Genomic DNA, 13138 nt, shown 5'->3' with positions numbered 1-13138 from the left:
AATCACCAGAAGATTGAATCAATTACATTTTTTACCTGGTACAGAGCAGACCAATACATCTAGCTTTGCTAATCCATCCTTACAGAATTCAATGCTGTATCAATCTCAATTTAGGCTGAAAACGTTTCTACAGTTTATGCCAACAAAACTCTGTCACTATCCAGCAAGCAGCATGTTTCAAGGGTAGCACAACTAGTTAAATCTCCCTATTGGAGATGGAATGACACGGTATGCTTCTGTGCAGTGTTCCATCACTATTGGCAAAGCTCATACACTAGAAAAGCAAACAAGTCAGACAGAATTGGTGACTTTCTGGCTGCATGTCAGTAGCTTCTGTTGTTGGGGGGGGGGGGGGGGGGGGGGACCCTTGGTTTACGCATCCCTGCTGCTATTTTTATTACCTGTGGTTATTGTTATGTGTGTGCCATGTATCAGGGACGCTGGTGACACGAAGGATTGACCATGACCTGACGAGAAAGGATGACTCAACACCTGCATACTGGTGCTCCGCAGCAGTGCTGAAGGAGCCTGTGATGGGGGCAGCTCAGGGAAGGATTACGGAATCAGAACCAGAGAGGATGGAGGAGACATGTCTGAGAGAGAAGCGCAGGACAACTTATGATTTTACTTTATAAAAGTATCTCTCATTTCTAATCTTTTTTTCGAGATTCTGACAGTGAAGGCAGTAGTCCAGAGACCCCCTAGTTGTTTATTTTATTTCCTCCTCTCCCGTTACAGATTGGAGACAGTTAAATTTGTGCCTTAATAGTCAGGAATTTTGAAGTGCTGTGTGTCTTGAGGCTTGAGAGACTATTGATCACGCAAGAGATTCCTAAACATCGTCTGGTATCGAGAGCCACTGATCACTATGATAAGCCAGGTGCCACTGCCCTGTACGTTGAAATGAATGTGGATTGCATTGGTCATTGAGGAACGACTGGTTAGCCAATGACGGGTAAGATTCCTCGAGCTGAGGGACAACCTAAGACAGGCACAGTCGCGCATTGACTTTCAGAAGTGGTGGCCTGTGGACATGTGGTTTTAACGGATGCCTGGCCTTGGCATCTGTCTTGGGAATCTGGACTAGTCTCTGGCTTGCTGAGCAGCAGATATAAGTAAGTTGTGGACACAGCACATTATATTCACATTGTTTTTGATAAAATAAATAATAAATGCAAGCTGTGCGGCTGATTTTGAAGCCGATTTAAATCTATTACAAGAAAATTCGGCATTGTGCCAGTAATATGAAAATCTATTTTGGGATTTCATGAGATAGTATAGTGTGACCGGTTAATTGGTGGGTGTACAATCTGGTGTTCTTTGGACAACTGACCTTCACTCTACAAGCATCCAAGCTCATTCATTTTTTTTTTCTCTATGGTTCTCTACTATTTGTTATCATGCTCATTTATACTTTATATTTTGTTAATTTTAATAAAGTTTTTGTAGTTCTTTTGTGAAAATAAGAATAATTTAGAATCAAATACTAATTGTTGATTTTTTTGTAGTAAGATGCTGCTTAGGGACCCCTACACTCTTAACTGATGTCTCCTTAGAACCAGACGGCCAGGTCAAGATGATATGTTCAGAAAAGCAAAAAGGACACGAAGAATGCATCCGTAGACACACCTGGCCCCGGGTGCCGCACAATATTGCGTTTGTAACGGTTTATGTTGTTATGGCCTCTGAAGAGGCCAAGGGGGGGAATGTTAGGATATTATAGAAGCCCATGAGAGGACAGAGATGTAGTTACTTCTTAGGACATTGGGGGCGCTGTGAACCTATAGTTTAAAATGATGACCAAAGTAATTTTTAATTCTGGGATTATTGCCATAACAACTAACAAAGCTGATGTTCAAATGAAAGAACATCAGCAAGGTCAATTTTGCCTGCTAAACTAAGTGATTAGATTAAGGTAAACTATGTGATAAAAAGACTAGGAAAAATGTCTCAATCATAGTAATTCTTTGTGTCCATGATACAGAATGTTCCTAATATATGTAAAGCCTTTGTAAAAATGTTTCCAGAATACATAGAACCTTTGTTTGCAAATTATACCATTTTGAAGAAGGCTTTTGTTTGTGAAAGATCACGTTGCATGAATTGAGATTAGAAAATAGTATAACTAATGGAGCTTATCGATAGATTTTCAGAACTTGTACATTTTCTCCAGCGAACCATTCGATCTTTCGTGCTTCGCTGTAACAGCTAAGTTTCTGCTGCTAAATAAACGTACCTGCTTTTTATCAAATAATTGGATAAGGGTGGTCACTCCTTAAAAGAACACGCTTGGACGAATTCCGTCCTAACAAGGGCGTTTCCCCGGAACGTCAATCTTCCTGCTCCTTGGATGCTGCCTGACTTGCTGCAGTACCACACACTCAATCCTAAACCTACTACCCTCTAGTTCTGGACTGCCCCATCCAAAGGAAAATATCACATCCATTTACCCTATCCATGCCCTTCATGATGATATAAAAGCATATAAGGTCACTCCTCAGACTCTGGCAAGCTGCGGAAAACAGTCCCAACCTGAACTGGTCTCTCCTCACCCGGGTCACCAAGACACATACCTGAGGTGGTAAAGTCTGCTCCCTCTCTGGATTCACTCCAGTTGCTACAAGTGAGCCTGCTCCATCATTCATTAAGATCATGGCTGATCTATCCATCGTCTCATCTCCTTCTCCCTGCACTGCCGCAAGGAACCCCTTAATTCCCTTACCAGGCCAAATCCCACCCAACTGTGTCTTGAATATACTTAATGAAGCTGCCTCTATTGCTTCCTTGGCCAGAGTATTCCATAGATTTTGATGAAGGGCTTTTGCCCGAAACATCGATCTTCCTGTGCTCTGGATGCTGCCTGACCTGCTGTGCTTTTCCAGCACCACTCTAATCTAGATTATTCCATAGATTCACGACCCTCTGGGAAAAGCAGTTCCTCATCTCTGTCTGAAAGCTACTCCCTCTAACCTGGAGGCCTAGTGTCACCCACCAGCAGAAATGACAGGACAAGGTAGGACTTCATCCCCACAGTGCAATGACATTGGGAAGATGTTTCCATTGGTAGGAGAGACGAGGACCAGAGGACACAGCTTTAAGAATAAAGTGAAAACCTTCAGGAACAGAGATAAACGATGTCTCCTTTTCTGCTGACAGCGAGGAGCATGGACAATGTATTGGTGACATGAGCGAGCAGGTGCACTGTTGTTCACACCGAGGAGCAGTCGCAATGTGCTCTGTGGCGATGCTGTTGTTGTTGACAGATGTTAAGTGTTCAAATGCCAAGAGGAGAAATAAAGGGTAGAGCCACAGTTTTTTTTTCCCCTATGAGGCTCAACATTTTATAGCTGGCTGCTCAACTTTTTCTAAAATGTCTTTTCCCCAGAGTAGGGGTGAGGTTCACAACTAGAGGGCATAGATTTTGGGTGAGAGCAGAAGGATAGAAAAGGTACCGCAGGGGCAACTTTTCCATGCAGAGGATGGTGCATGTATGAAATGAGCTGCGAGAGGAAGCAGTGTGGGCTGCTATAACTACAACATTTAAAAGGCATCTGGATAGGTATATGAATATAAAGGGTTCAGAGGGATATGAGCCAAGTGCTGGCAAATGGGACTACATTAATTTAGGATATCTGGTTGGCATGGACAGGTTGCACCAAATGAATGTGTTCTCATGCTGTACAACTCTGTGACTCTAAATAATAAAAAGTATTTATTTTCAAATACCAAACTATCTCCATGTTAACAAGGCTTAGTTCACCACATACTTTACTAACCATTCTCAACAGGTCCTGCCCCTTCAATGACTGAGGAACATATACATGCTGGTGCATAGTATCCTTCACTAGTATTTACACACTACCCTCAGCAATTGCACAAGTAACAGCAAAGGGCAAACAGCACAAGGATTAAACACACTGAGGGGTAAACAGCACAAGGATTAAACACACAGTGAGGGGTAAACAGCACAAGGATTAAACACACAGTGAGGGGTAAACAGCACAAGGATTAAACACACAGTGAGGGGTAAACAGCACAAGGATTAAACACACAGTGAGGGGTAAACAGCACAAGCGCCAGTAAAAGCAGATGGAAAGTGAGTGTAAAATGTGACTATGACAGGACAGGCCCCACATTCCTTCCCCTCCGTCCCCCCCACAACCTGCCTCACCTTTCACCTCCCGGGCCCAGTACCTTCCAGGTGGCCCCATAGTTGACACAGGGGCCGCCCCACGACCAGTAGAACTCCACCACCCAGGCGCCCGACCAGTTCCCAAGCAGGTCCTTAACCCCATCCGCCTCCAGAATGTTCACCGGCTCCTGGCTGCTGTACAGCCGGCCGGTGTGGCCGTGACACAGCAGCTGCGCCAGGAAGGCGGCGGCGGCGGCCAGTGCCGGGTGTCTGCCCCGGGCCGCACGGCGCCATTTTCCTAACGGCCGCCCTCCCGCCGCTTCCTCGCTCGAGCGACTTCTCCTCCCAACCGCCTTCGCCCCCGCGTGACGTCTGCACGGGGGGATGGGCGGGGCCGGGGGAGCCTCACCGTCACCAAGCAACAGCCACCTCGCGCTACAACTGCTCATTCACAAAAACAAACTCTCCTGTCTCGCTCTGCAGCTGCAGGGGGGGACACTGCCACGTTTCGAGGAGCCCTGTCTACATTGGGAAAGCTCACCGCTCCATTTAAACAGATATTCCCACATCTAACGGAACGGCCTCATATCTAAAGGGGGCAATCTGCATTTTAAAGGGACATGGACATTTTAACGGTATTTCTGCAAATAAAGAAATTTAAATGGACGAGATTACATTTCAAAGGGATGTGGGCACATTCAAAGGGATATCTTAATATATAAAGTGACGCAGTTATATCTAAATGAATTTACATTTCTAAGAGACGTTGCCCTGTTTATAAGTAGAGACAATAGCTGTGAATACTGTCTGTGCCCCAATGTTCAGTCAGACTGACATTTTTCTCAGAAAAGCTCTGCACTTAAATTACATTCTTGAGAAGGTAATTTATAGATTAGAGTGTAGGTTAGGGAGAATTGGCCGTGCTAAGTTACCCATAGTGACCAGGGATGTACAGGTTAGGGTGGATTGGCCATGGGAAATACGGAGTAAGGGGTTGGGTGTGGGTGGGATACTGTTCAGAGGGCCAGAGTGAAATAGATGGGCTGAATGGCCTGCTTCCACATTGTCGGAATTCGAGACCCTCCCCACAAAGAGGCATTTTATCTGCATCTATCCTGTCAAGCCCCTTTCGGAATTCTACTGGTTTCAATAGAGGCTGCTGCCGCTGGAATACAGAAAATGTACCATTTATTTGTTGGTATCACTGCTGCCTCACAGCGCCAGAGCCCCGGGTTCAATTCCTCTCCCACATCTGCGTGGGTATCCTCCCACAGTCCAAAGACGTGCGGGTTAGGGTGAATTGGCCACGCTAAATTGCCCCGTAGTGTTAGGTGACTGCGAATGGGGCTGGGTGTTTTGCTCTTCGGCGGGTCGGTGTGGACTTGTTGGGCCGAAGGGCCTGTTTCCACACTGTAGGGAATCTGATCTAAAGTTCTGGAATTTATATATTGATGAACTAAAACCTGCAACCTGTTTTAAAAGATGAAGGACTCAGCAGTGATCCAGGTTTGTTCCAAATATTGCGTCGGTTGCATGACGCTGTGATCTGTTGCTATTAATTCTGTGCCTTATGATCCTGCAGCACAGCTCCCCGCAGAAGGAGCAGCGCTGCAGAAGCTAGTGCTTCCAAACACACCTGGGTGGGCGGGGTTTACCAGGAGCGGCGGGGTTTAGCCTTGGGGCGGGTTTTAGCGGGAGGGTGTTGCTCATGGGCGGGGCGTGTCTCGTGAAAGGAACGCGCGCTAGTAGGCGGGGCGATACGGTGCGTTGAGCCTGGAGGCGCGCGGCTTTGTGGGCGGTTGCTCGTGGGGGAAGGGGGCGTGGTTTTTATTCGCGCGGGGTCCAGGGAAGGGGTGGGTTTTGGTGCGGAAGGGGGAAGGAAGTGTGGTTCCAAGAGGTGGGGCTTTGTCTCGAAGGGGCAGGGTTTACAAGCAGCGTTCGGAAGGGGCGGGGTTTACGAGCTGCGTTCGGAAGGGGCGAGATTCACTATCTGCGTTCGGAAGGGGCGGGTATTACGAGGTTTGTTCGGAAGGGGTGGGGTTTACGTGCTGCGTTCTGAGGGGGCGGGGTTTACGTGTCGCATTGGCGCCGGAGGGGGCGGGGCCGAGGCCGTCCCGAAGACGGAAGTGTGTCCGCGGCCTATTGCCTCCGCTGGAGTCTCGGCTGCAGCAAGTAAGGTAAAACTTTATCAGTATTTCCTTTTACAGAGTTTGTATTTAATAACCAGTAATGGCTACTCAATATCATCATAAAGTCCCAAAATGCCATTCATTTCAATCCAGAGCAGATAAACACTAAGAGTTAATTTTCTACGGGATTCAACAGCCTCAGCACTAAAATGGTCTCACAAGGGAACGGCTGTGAATGTTATCACTTGGTGTCCTGTTCACACAGATTCACCGATGCTGAGGCAAACCTTCTTAATTGCCTTACAGCATCCTGTTATCACTTGGTGAGCCCAGGTGTCCCTATCTTTAAGTTCTCTCCTCTTTCTGAGCCTTCCTGCCTGTTTATTTTCTAGTGCAGTAAATGTGTTCAATAATTCAGCATTACATTTTAGTCTAAATGTTTAATGACAAGTTTTAAGGCTGTAGACTTTATCACCCAGATGCCCACACCCTCATTCCTCCCTTTGATTGCACCGCGATCACTGAAAGAGAAGGCTGGTCCAAACGAACGCCCTTCAAGGTGGTCCAGCCATCAACATCCTGTAGAGCGGCACCACCATCTTCGCGGCTCATCTGGTCATATTTATCATCGCCATCGACACATGTGGGTGAGCCATCGGATCGCAAAAGGTGCATCTTCTGGGGCAAATCTATAGCACTAAGGGACCTCATAAGCCGAGCAATTAAATACCTAACAATACCAATACCGACAAACATTAATAGCTAAATTGATAAGCCAATTGTACCATCAGCCGGACCTGCAGTCTCCCCAACTGGTCCCTTCAGTCATTCTGTCAAGGAATACCCGGATCTCTTCTTGTATCTTAGTAATATTGCCAGTGAGATCGGGAATGCCCATAGTGCATTTATCTTGGACAGTGGTGCAGACCTCACCCTCCCGGGCGAGTATATAGTCTAAGGCATACCGATTCTGCATAGAGTAAAGACACAGGTCTGATAATCCCAGTTTACTCTGTTCCAGAGCCTCTTTAGTCTTATTTCCTCGAATGGTCAGGCCACAAAAGAGGGAATTGTGGTTCTTTTGACTTGTCACCCCTGCGGATCCTTCCAACCTCAGGGTATTCTGGATTCCCCAGCCTATTGGGTGTCCTGTATTGTCACCCAGTCCATTGGGATCCTTCCAGTCGGAGTAAGGTTGGCTGAGACCGACCGCTGCATTCTCCTCAGGTGGAGGTTCCATCGACTTGTCCACTGACCAGGACAAGGTACTGTTGCGGGAACAAGGGCTCCGATATTGATGTTATGAGGGACATCTTTGCCATCCATGACAAGGAAATTGGTAGCTTTACCTCAGCTGAAGAAATAATAGTCTGATTTGGGGTAGATTAGGGAGAGTTTGTCAAAATAGGTTACTGAAATGTTACAGCAGGGGGTCTGGTCAGATATACAGGAGCAAAGGGTCAACGTTTTGCAAGAGGATTCGCTTGAGCACTGTAAAAAATGGGCCAAGTGACTCGAGCACCCGCACTGTATAGGAGACAATGGTCCTCAGAATGCTGTTCCCATTGGGCTCTCCCTTAGCTCTATTGTACATGGTCTTGGTGACAATATCAGATTCTGAAAAGAGAAAAGGCCTATAAATGCGCAAGGGAAGGGTTCCGTTCCAGGTCCATGTACCGCATAAGGCCTGCTGTACCCCAGCCAGTGTTACACCAGCTGTTTGTATACACAGACCGGAGCTATTGGAAAGTGATATTTCACTTCGCAGGGTCGGCAGCAGGAAGACTGACGAATAGTATGGAATCGGGGACTGGGGACTGGGCAAGTAAGTCATCTCCTGATAGAGAGGAGTAACATACTCCTGCCTCTGGGATGAAGAGCATTCTGTGGGCCTGTATAAATAAGTTGTTTGCGGATTGTGGAGTTTCCCCGATCAGGCTTCCCTTTTCTCGAGTCGGCCCGTCCTGCAAAAAGGGATGGTGTTCCCAGGCATCCTTAAAATATTTACCATAATAACGGGGTTGATCATTTTTATCCTCACTAGGCTTGTGTCTGCAGGTAAAATAAAAAAACCATGGTAACGACATGGTAACTCCCACTGATTTCTACTGTCCAGGTGGACCATCTGGTCTTTCTGATGTAAGAGTCCATTGCAATAATCAATCTTCATCACGTCCCACACGTCAAAGGCGTCTGGTCCGGTGCACTGGACGACATCTCCTCAGCATGGGTGGTGGATAATCTCTGATCATTCCTGGTCACATCCATACTTAGTGGCTTTCCCCATCAGGGTGTTATACGTGATCAGAAAGGTGAGGAGATAGGCGATTCCCCCACATGTCCCTCCTCTTAGTTCAAGTATCTGTAATAAGATTAACATTAGAACAACAGCAAAATTCAAAAACCCAACTGGACAGTGTCCTCTCCTTTTGTTGGGATTCCAGTATTCTCTCCTCCTCTTCCCCACTTTTGATTGGTGCGGTCAATCAATTTACAATGGTGCAGTTGGACCCAAGCTGAGTGCCCAGTGACTTTGACCGCCGTAGGGGTGGGAAGTAAAACCTGGAAGGGGCCATCCCAACGAGGTTGGAGACCTTTGCAAGTCCAGGTCTTGACGAGCACCAACGAACCAGGCTCTACCCGTGACGAGGCTGAAAGGGAGGGAACATCGCTGTAGGCTGCACGCTCATGGGTGTGAAAGGCACGCATAACACTAGTTAGAGCAAGAACATAACCAACCATTTCTTCGGTCATGTGGTGGAAGGGGACTGCGAAGGGAGCTGAATCGTTCCAAGGGGTACAGAGAGGGTGACCAGAGAGATTCTCAGCTGAAGACAGTCGTATCTTGCCCACAGACATGGATCCCATCTGGAATAAAGCCACAGGGATTCGCATAACCAGGAGAGGCCAGACTCAGCCATTAATTTGGCAAGTTTAGTCTAGAGTCTGGTTAAAACATTCACCAAGGCTGGCCGCCTGAGGATGATAAGCACCATGCGGTTGCCGACAAATACAAAGCTGGGAACAGAGTTCTCCGTTAATATTACCTACAAAGTGTGGTCCATTGTCCGAGCTAATGCACGCAGGTATACTGAAGGAATTATTTCCTTAAACAAAATCTTCACCACAGACTCAGCAGTCGCGTTAGGAAGAGGGTAGGCTTCAATCCACTTAGAAAAGACATCAACAATAAGCAAAACATATTTACAGCAACTCAGCTCATTTCTACAACTCAATGAAGTCCAGTTGAAGTGTCTCCAAGGGACCCTCCAGCAAGGGAGTTCTCGTAGAGATACTTGAACTAAGAGGTGGGGGATCACCTACCCACTGACCTGTATGATCACGTACAACATCCTGATCGGGAAAGCCACTGACTGAGTATCAATGCGATCTGGAACGATCTGAGATTATCCTGATGTCATCTGGCGCACCAGACCAGACACTTTCAACGTGGAGTCGCTTGAGCGATGGCGTGAGCTGCCAGAGGAAGTGGTGGGTGCTGGTACGATGATATGTCAAAAGGCTCTTGGACGGGCATCTGAATATGAAGGGTTCGGATGGGTCAGGGCCAAGTGATGGCAAATGCGACTGGAGTCATCGAGATGTACAGCACGGAAACAAACCCTTCAGTCCAACTCGTCCTTGCTGACAAGATAGCCAACCCAATTTAGTCCCAGCTGGCAGCACCTGGCCCATATAGGGGCCAAGTGATAGCAAACGTGACTAGATTAATTTCGGATATCTGGGCAGGTTGGGCCAAAGGGTCTGTTTCCATGCTGTGTGATTCTAATTGTCTTCAGTGAAAGCAGAAGTGTGGTTGTGAAGGCTGGACTTTCAGGGCATGTTTTGCCCTGACTGGGAGCAGAAGAGTTTGACTGAAGTGTATCGGTGTTAATGCCTTGATGTCTCATTTTGCTCCCACCTTCCCGGGGTCGTTAACTATTTTGTGTCTGGTCCTTCCTCAAGAAGCTGCATTGCAGGTTCACCCTGAATTGGCACTTTGTTTTTGCTTCCCAAAATCAGACCTGCTCACTTTCAGTGTTGTGAAAGATATTAACTTTCAGGTGGAGGCATCCAAAATTCAGAGAGATGTCAGTCTTGATGTTTTTGCTTTTTCTGTCTCTGTAAGATCCTGAATCAGCACCTTCAGGGGAATTAGTTAGAGCGGAGTGAGAACAGAGGGGAAGGGAGAGTGGGATGGTGCTTTCAATTTTGTGGAACAACAAAAGAATATTCCACAGAAAGTAGAGTTGCTTGTTCTGAATTTCTACCCTGCACTGATAGTGATGACTTTTGTAATCTCTTTTTGCAGAGTATTTGAAAATCTGAAGACTGAAGTTTCAAAATCAACAGATGAAGGGCTTCTGCCTGAAACATTGACTCTCCTGCTCCTCGGACGCTGCCTGACCTGCTGTTTTTCCAGCGCCATATTTTTTGACTGACTCTCCAGCGTCTGCAGTCTTCACTTTGATGTCAATGTCTGACAGTCACTCAATCCATCGGGACCACAACAATTCTTGATTTTGATTTCTGTGAGAGGGATCAACGCTTTTTGATTCCTGTTTGAGGACGTTTTCAGCATCAGGTGGGACTGGACAAGAGACCCCACTGTTGCAGCGCACTGTGTGTGGAGCCTGAAACAGTTATACGGCCTGGGAAGGGGATTTCACGGCAGGGAGGAGTTCTACACGTGTTTGTGTGCAGCTGAAGCTGTGGCCATGGAGAAACCCGAGGAATCCCGCCCCGTGGAGAAACCGTGGAAGTGTGGGGACTGTGGGAAAGGCTTCCGCGTCCCGTCTGCCCTGGAGACTCATCGGCGCAGTCACACCGGGGAGAGGCCATTCCCCTGCACCGACCGCGGGAAGGCCTTCAGACATTCCTCCCACCTGCTGGCCCACCAGCGGGGCCACACGGGGGAAAGGCCCTTCAGCTGCCCAGAGTGTGGGAAGGCCTTCAGCACTTCCTCCACACTGCTGAGCCACCAGCATGTCCACACGGGAGAGAGGCCGTTCAGCTGCCCTGAGTGTGGGAAGGCCTTCAGGTATTCCTCCACCTTGCGGACCCACCGGCGTTTCCACACGGGGGAGAGGCCCTTCAGCTGCCCCGAGTGTGGGAAGGCCTTTACCCGCGTCTCTGCCTTGCGAAGCCACCGGCGTATCCACACCGGGGAGAGGTCCTTTAGCTGCCCCGAATGCAGGAAGGCCTTTACCGACATCTCCTCCCTGTTGAAGCATCAGCGGATCCACACGGGGGAGATGCCCTTTACCTGCTCTCAGTGCGGGAAGGCCTTCAGCACATCCTCCCACCTGCTGACCCACCTGCATGTCCACACAGGGGAGAGACAGTACACCTGCCCTCACTGCGGGAAGGGCTTCAGGTATTCCTCCGGCCTGCTGACCCACCAGCGGGTCCACACAGGGGAGAGACCGTACACCTGCTCTCAGTGCGGGAAGGGCTTCACCTACTCCTCCCACCTGCGGAGACACCAGCGGATCCACACGGGGGAGAAGCCCATCAGCTGCCCAGAGTGCGGGAAGGCCTTGACCGACATCTCCTCCCTGATGAAGCATCTGCGGATCCATACCGGGGAGAGACCGTACACCTGCCCTCAGTGTGGGAAGGGCTTCAGCACATCTTCCTCCCTGCTGAGGCACCAGCGGATCCACACCGGTGAGAGACCGTACACCTGCCCTCACTGCGGGAAGGGCTTCACCTGCTCCTCCAACCTGCGGAGACACCAGCGAGTTCACGTGCCATCGCAGGGGGAGTGAAGGAGTGATGGCCGAGTCCCATTATCGACTGGACTATCAACCCAGTTCCGGGGACTCCCAGGTTTGAATCCCGCCACGACAGATGGCAGAATTGGTATTCGGTCAGAAATGTGGAGTTCGGAATCTAATGATGAGACCGTTTCAGAGAGGGGGTGGTGTGGGGGAGAAAGCCCCCATCTGATTCACTCTCTCCCTTGTTGTTAGGGGAGGGAACCCCCATTGTGGGAAAGGATTCACTCGGTCGTTCCAGCTGCATCCTTTACCCGGTCTGGCCTACACGTGACTCCAGACCCACAGCAGTCTGGTTGACTCTACACTGCCCTCCCCCCCGCACTGGCAAAGGTGCGGAGAGAAACTTACTTGGAGACAGGGTATGGGTTGAAATTGCTGAGTGAGGCAATACTTCCTCCGGGTTACGGCTGTACCAAGGATCCAATTACAAAGGGACAACTTGGTGCTGGCCAATAGTAAAGACAGTGAGGGGGGTGGGGGGCGTGGGGGGAACAGGGGAGGTGTGGTGTGTGCACTTTCACCTTGAGCTGTTCAAAAAGCAACTACTTTTTCTCTGCCTTTTTGCTGGGGGGATCTGAAGCTGTAACAAAGTTGGGTTGCAATAAAGATTACCCGAACTTACCACTGGGCTCAGACTCTCATTGAAAGCTTTGAGCTGCAAGAGGTTTTTGTTTTAAAGCTGCTCATTTCTTTCAGCCTCCTGCACTAAGTTTAGAACATAGAACAATCCAGCGCAGAACAGGCCCTTCGGCCCTCGATGTTGTGCCGACCTGTGAACTATTCTCGGCTCGTCCCCCTACACTATCCCAAAATCATCCATGCACTTATCTAAGGATTGTTTAAATCTCCCTAATGTGGCTGAGTTGACTACCTTAGCAGGTAGGGCATTCCACACCCTTACCACTCTCTGTGTAAAGAACTTGTCTCTGACGTCTGTCTTAAAGCTATCACCCCTCAATTTGTAGTTGTGCCCTTATTCAAGAGAGGGCATAACATTTGCAATTCTCCAGTCCTCAGGTACTAAACCCGTAGACAATGACGACTCAAATATCAAAGCCAAAGGCTCTGCTATCTCCTCCCTAGCTTCCCAGAGA

The 13138-nt window shown here is 48.5% G+C and overlaps 2 protein-coding genes across 2 annotated transcripts in view; one reads left to right on the top strand and one right to left on the bottom strand.

The window, feature by feature from the left end:
- Positions 1-13138, bottom strand: part of LOC132808063 (zinc finger protein 721-like) — a 229860-nt gene that overhangs the window by 76801 nt on the left and 139921 nt on the right. The gene's annotated exons all lie outside the window — the stretch shown is intronic.
- The window catches only part of LOC132808009 (zinc finger protein 850-like), a 622390-nt gene continuing 619852 nt past the window's right edge, over positions 10601-13138 (top strand). Inside the window, exon 1 of the mRNA XM_060821898.1 lies at positions 10601-12005. Within this exon, the coding sequence (XP_060677881.1) occupies positions 10980-12005 (1026 nt within the window). The 5' untranslated portion in view covers positions 10601-10979. The remainder of the gene's footprint in view (positions 12006-13138) is intronic.

Source organism: Hemiscyllium ocellatum (genome assembly GCF_020745735.1).
Source record: "Hemiscyllium ocellatum isolate sHemOce1 chromosome 27 unlocalized genomic scaffold, sHemOce1.pat.X.cur. SUPER_27_unloc_3, whole genome shotgun sequence".
NCBI classification, from domain to species: Eukaryota; Metazoa; Chordata; class Chondrichthyes; order Orectolobiformes; family Hemiscylliidae; genus Hemiscyllium; species Hemiscyllium ocellatum.
The sequence above is the reverse complement of the archived record's forward strand: the minus strand, read 5'-3'. Positions and strand labels throughout refer to the sequence as shown.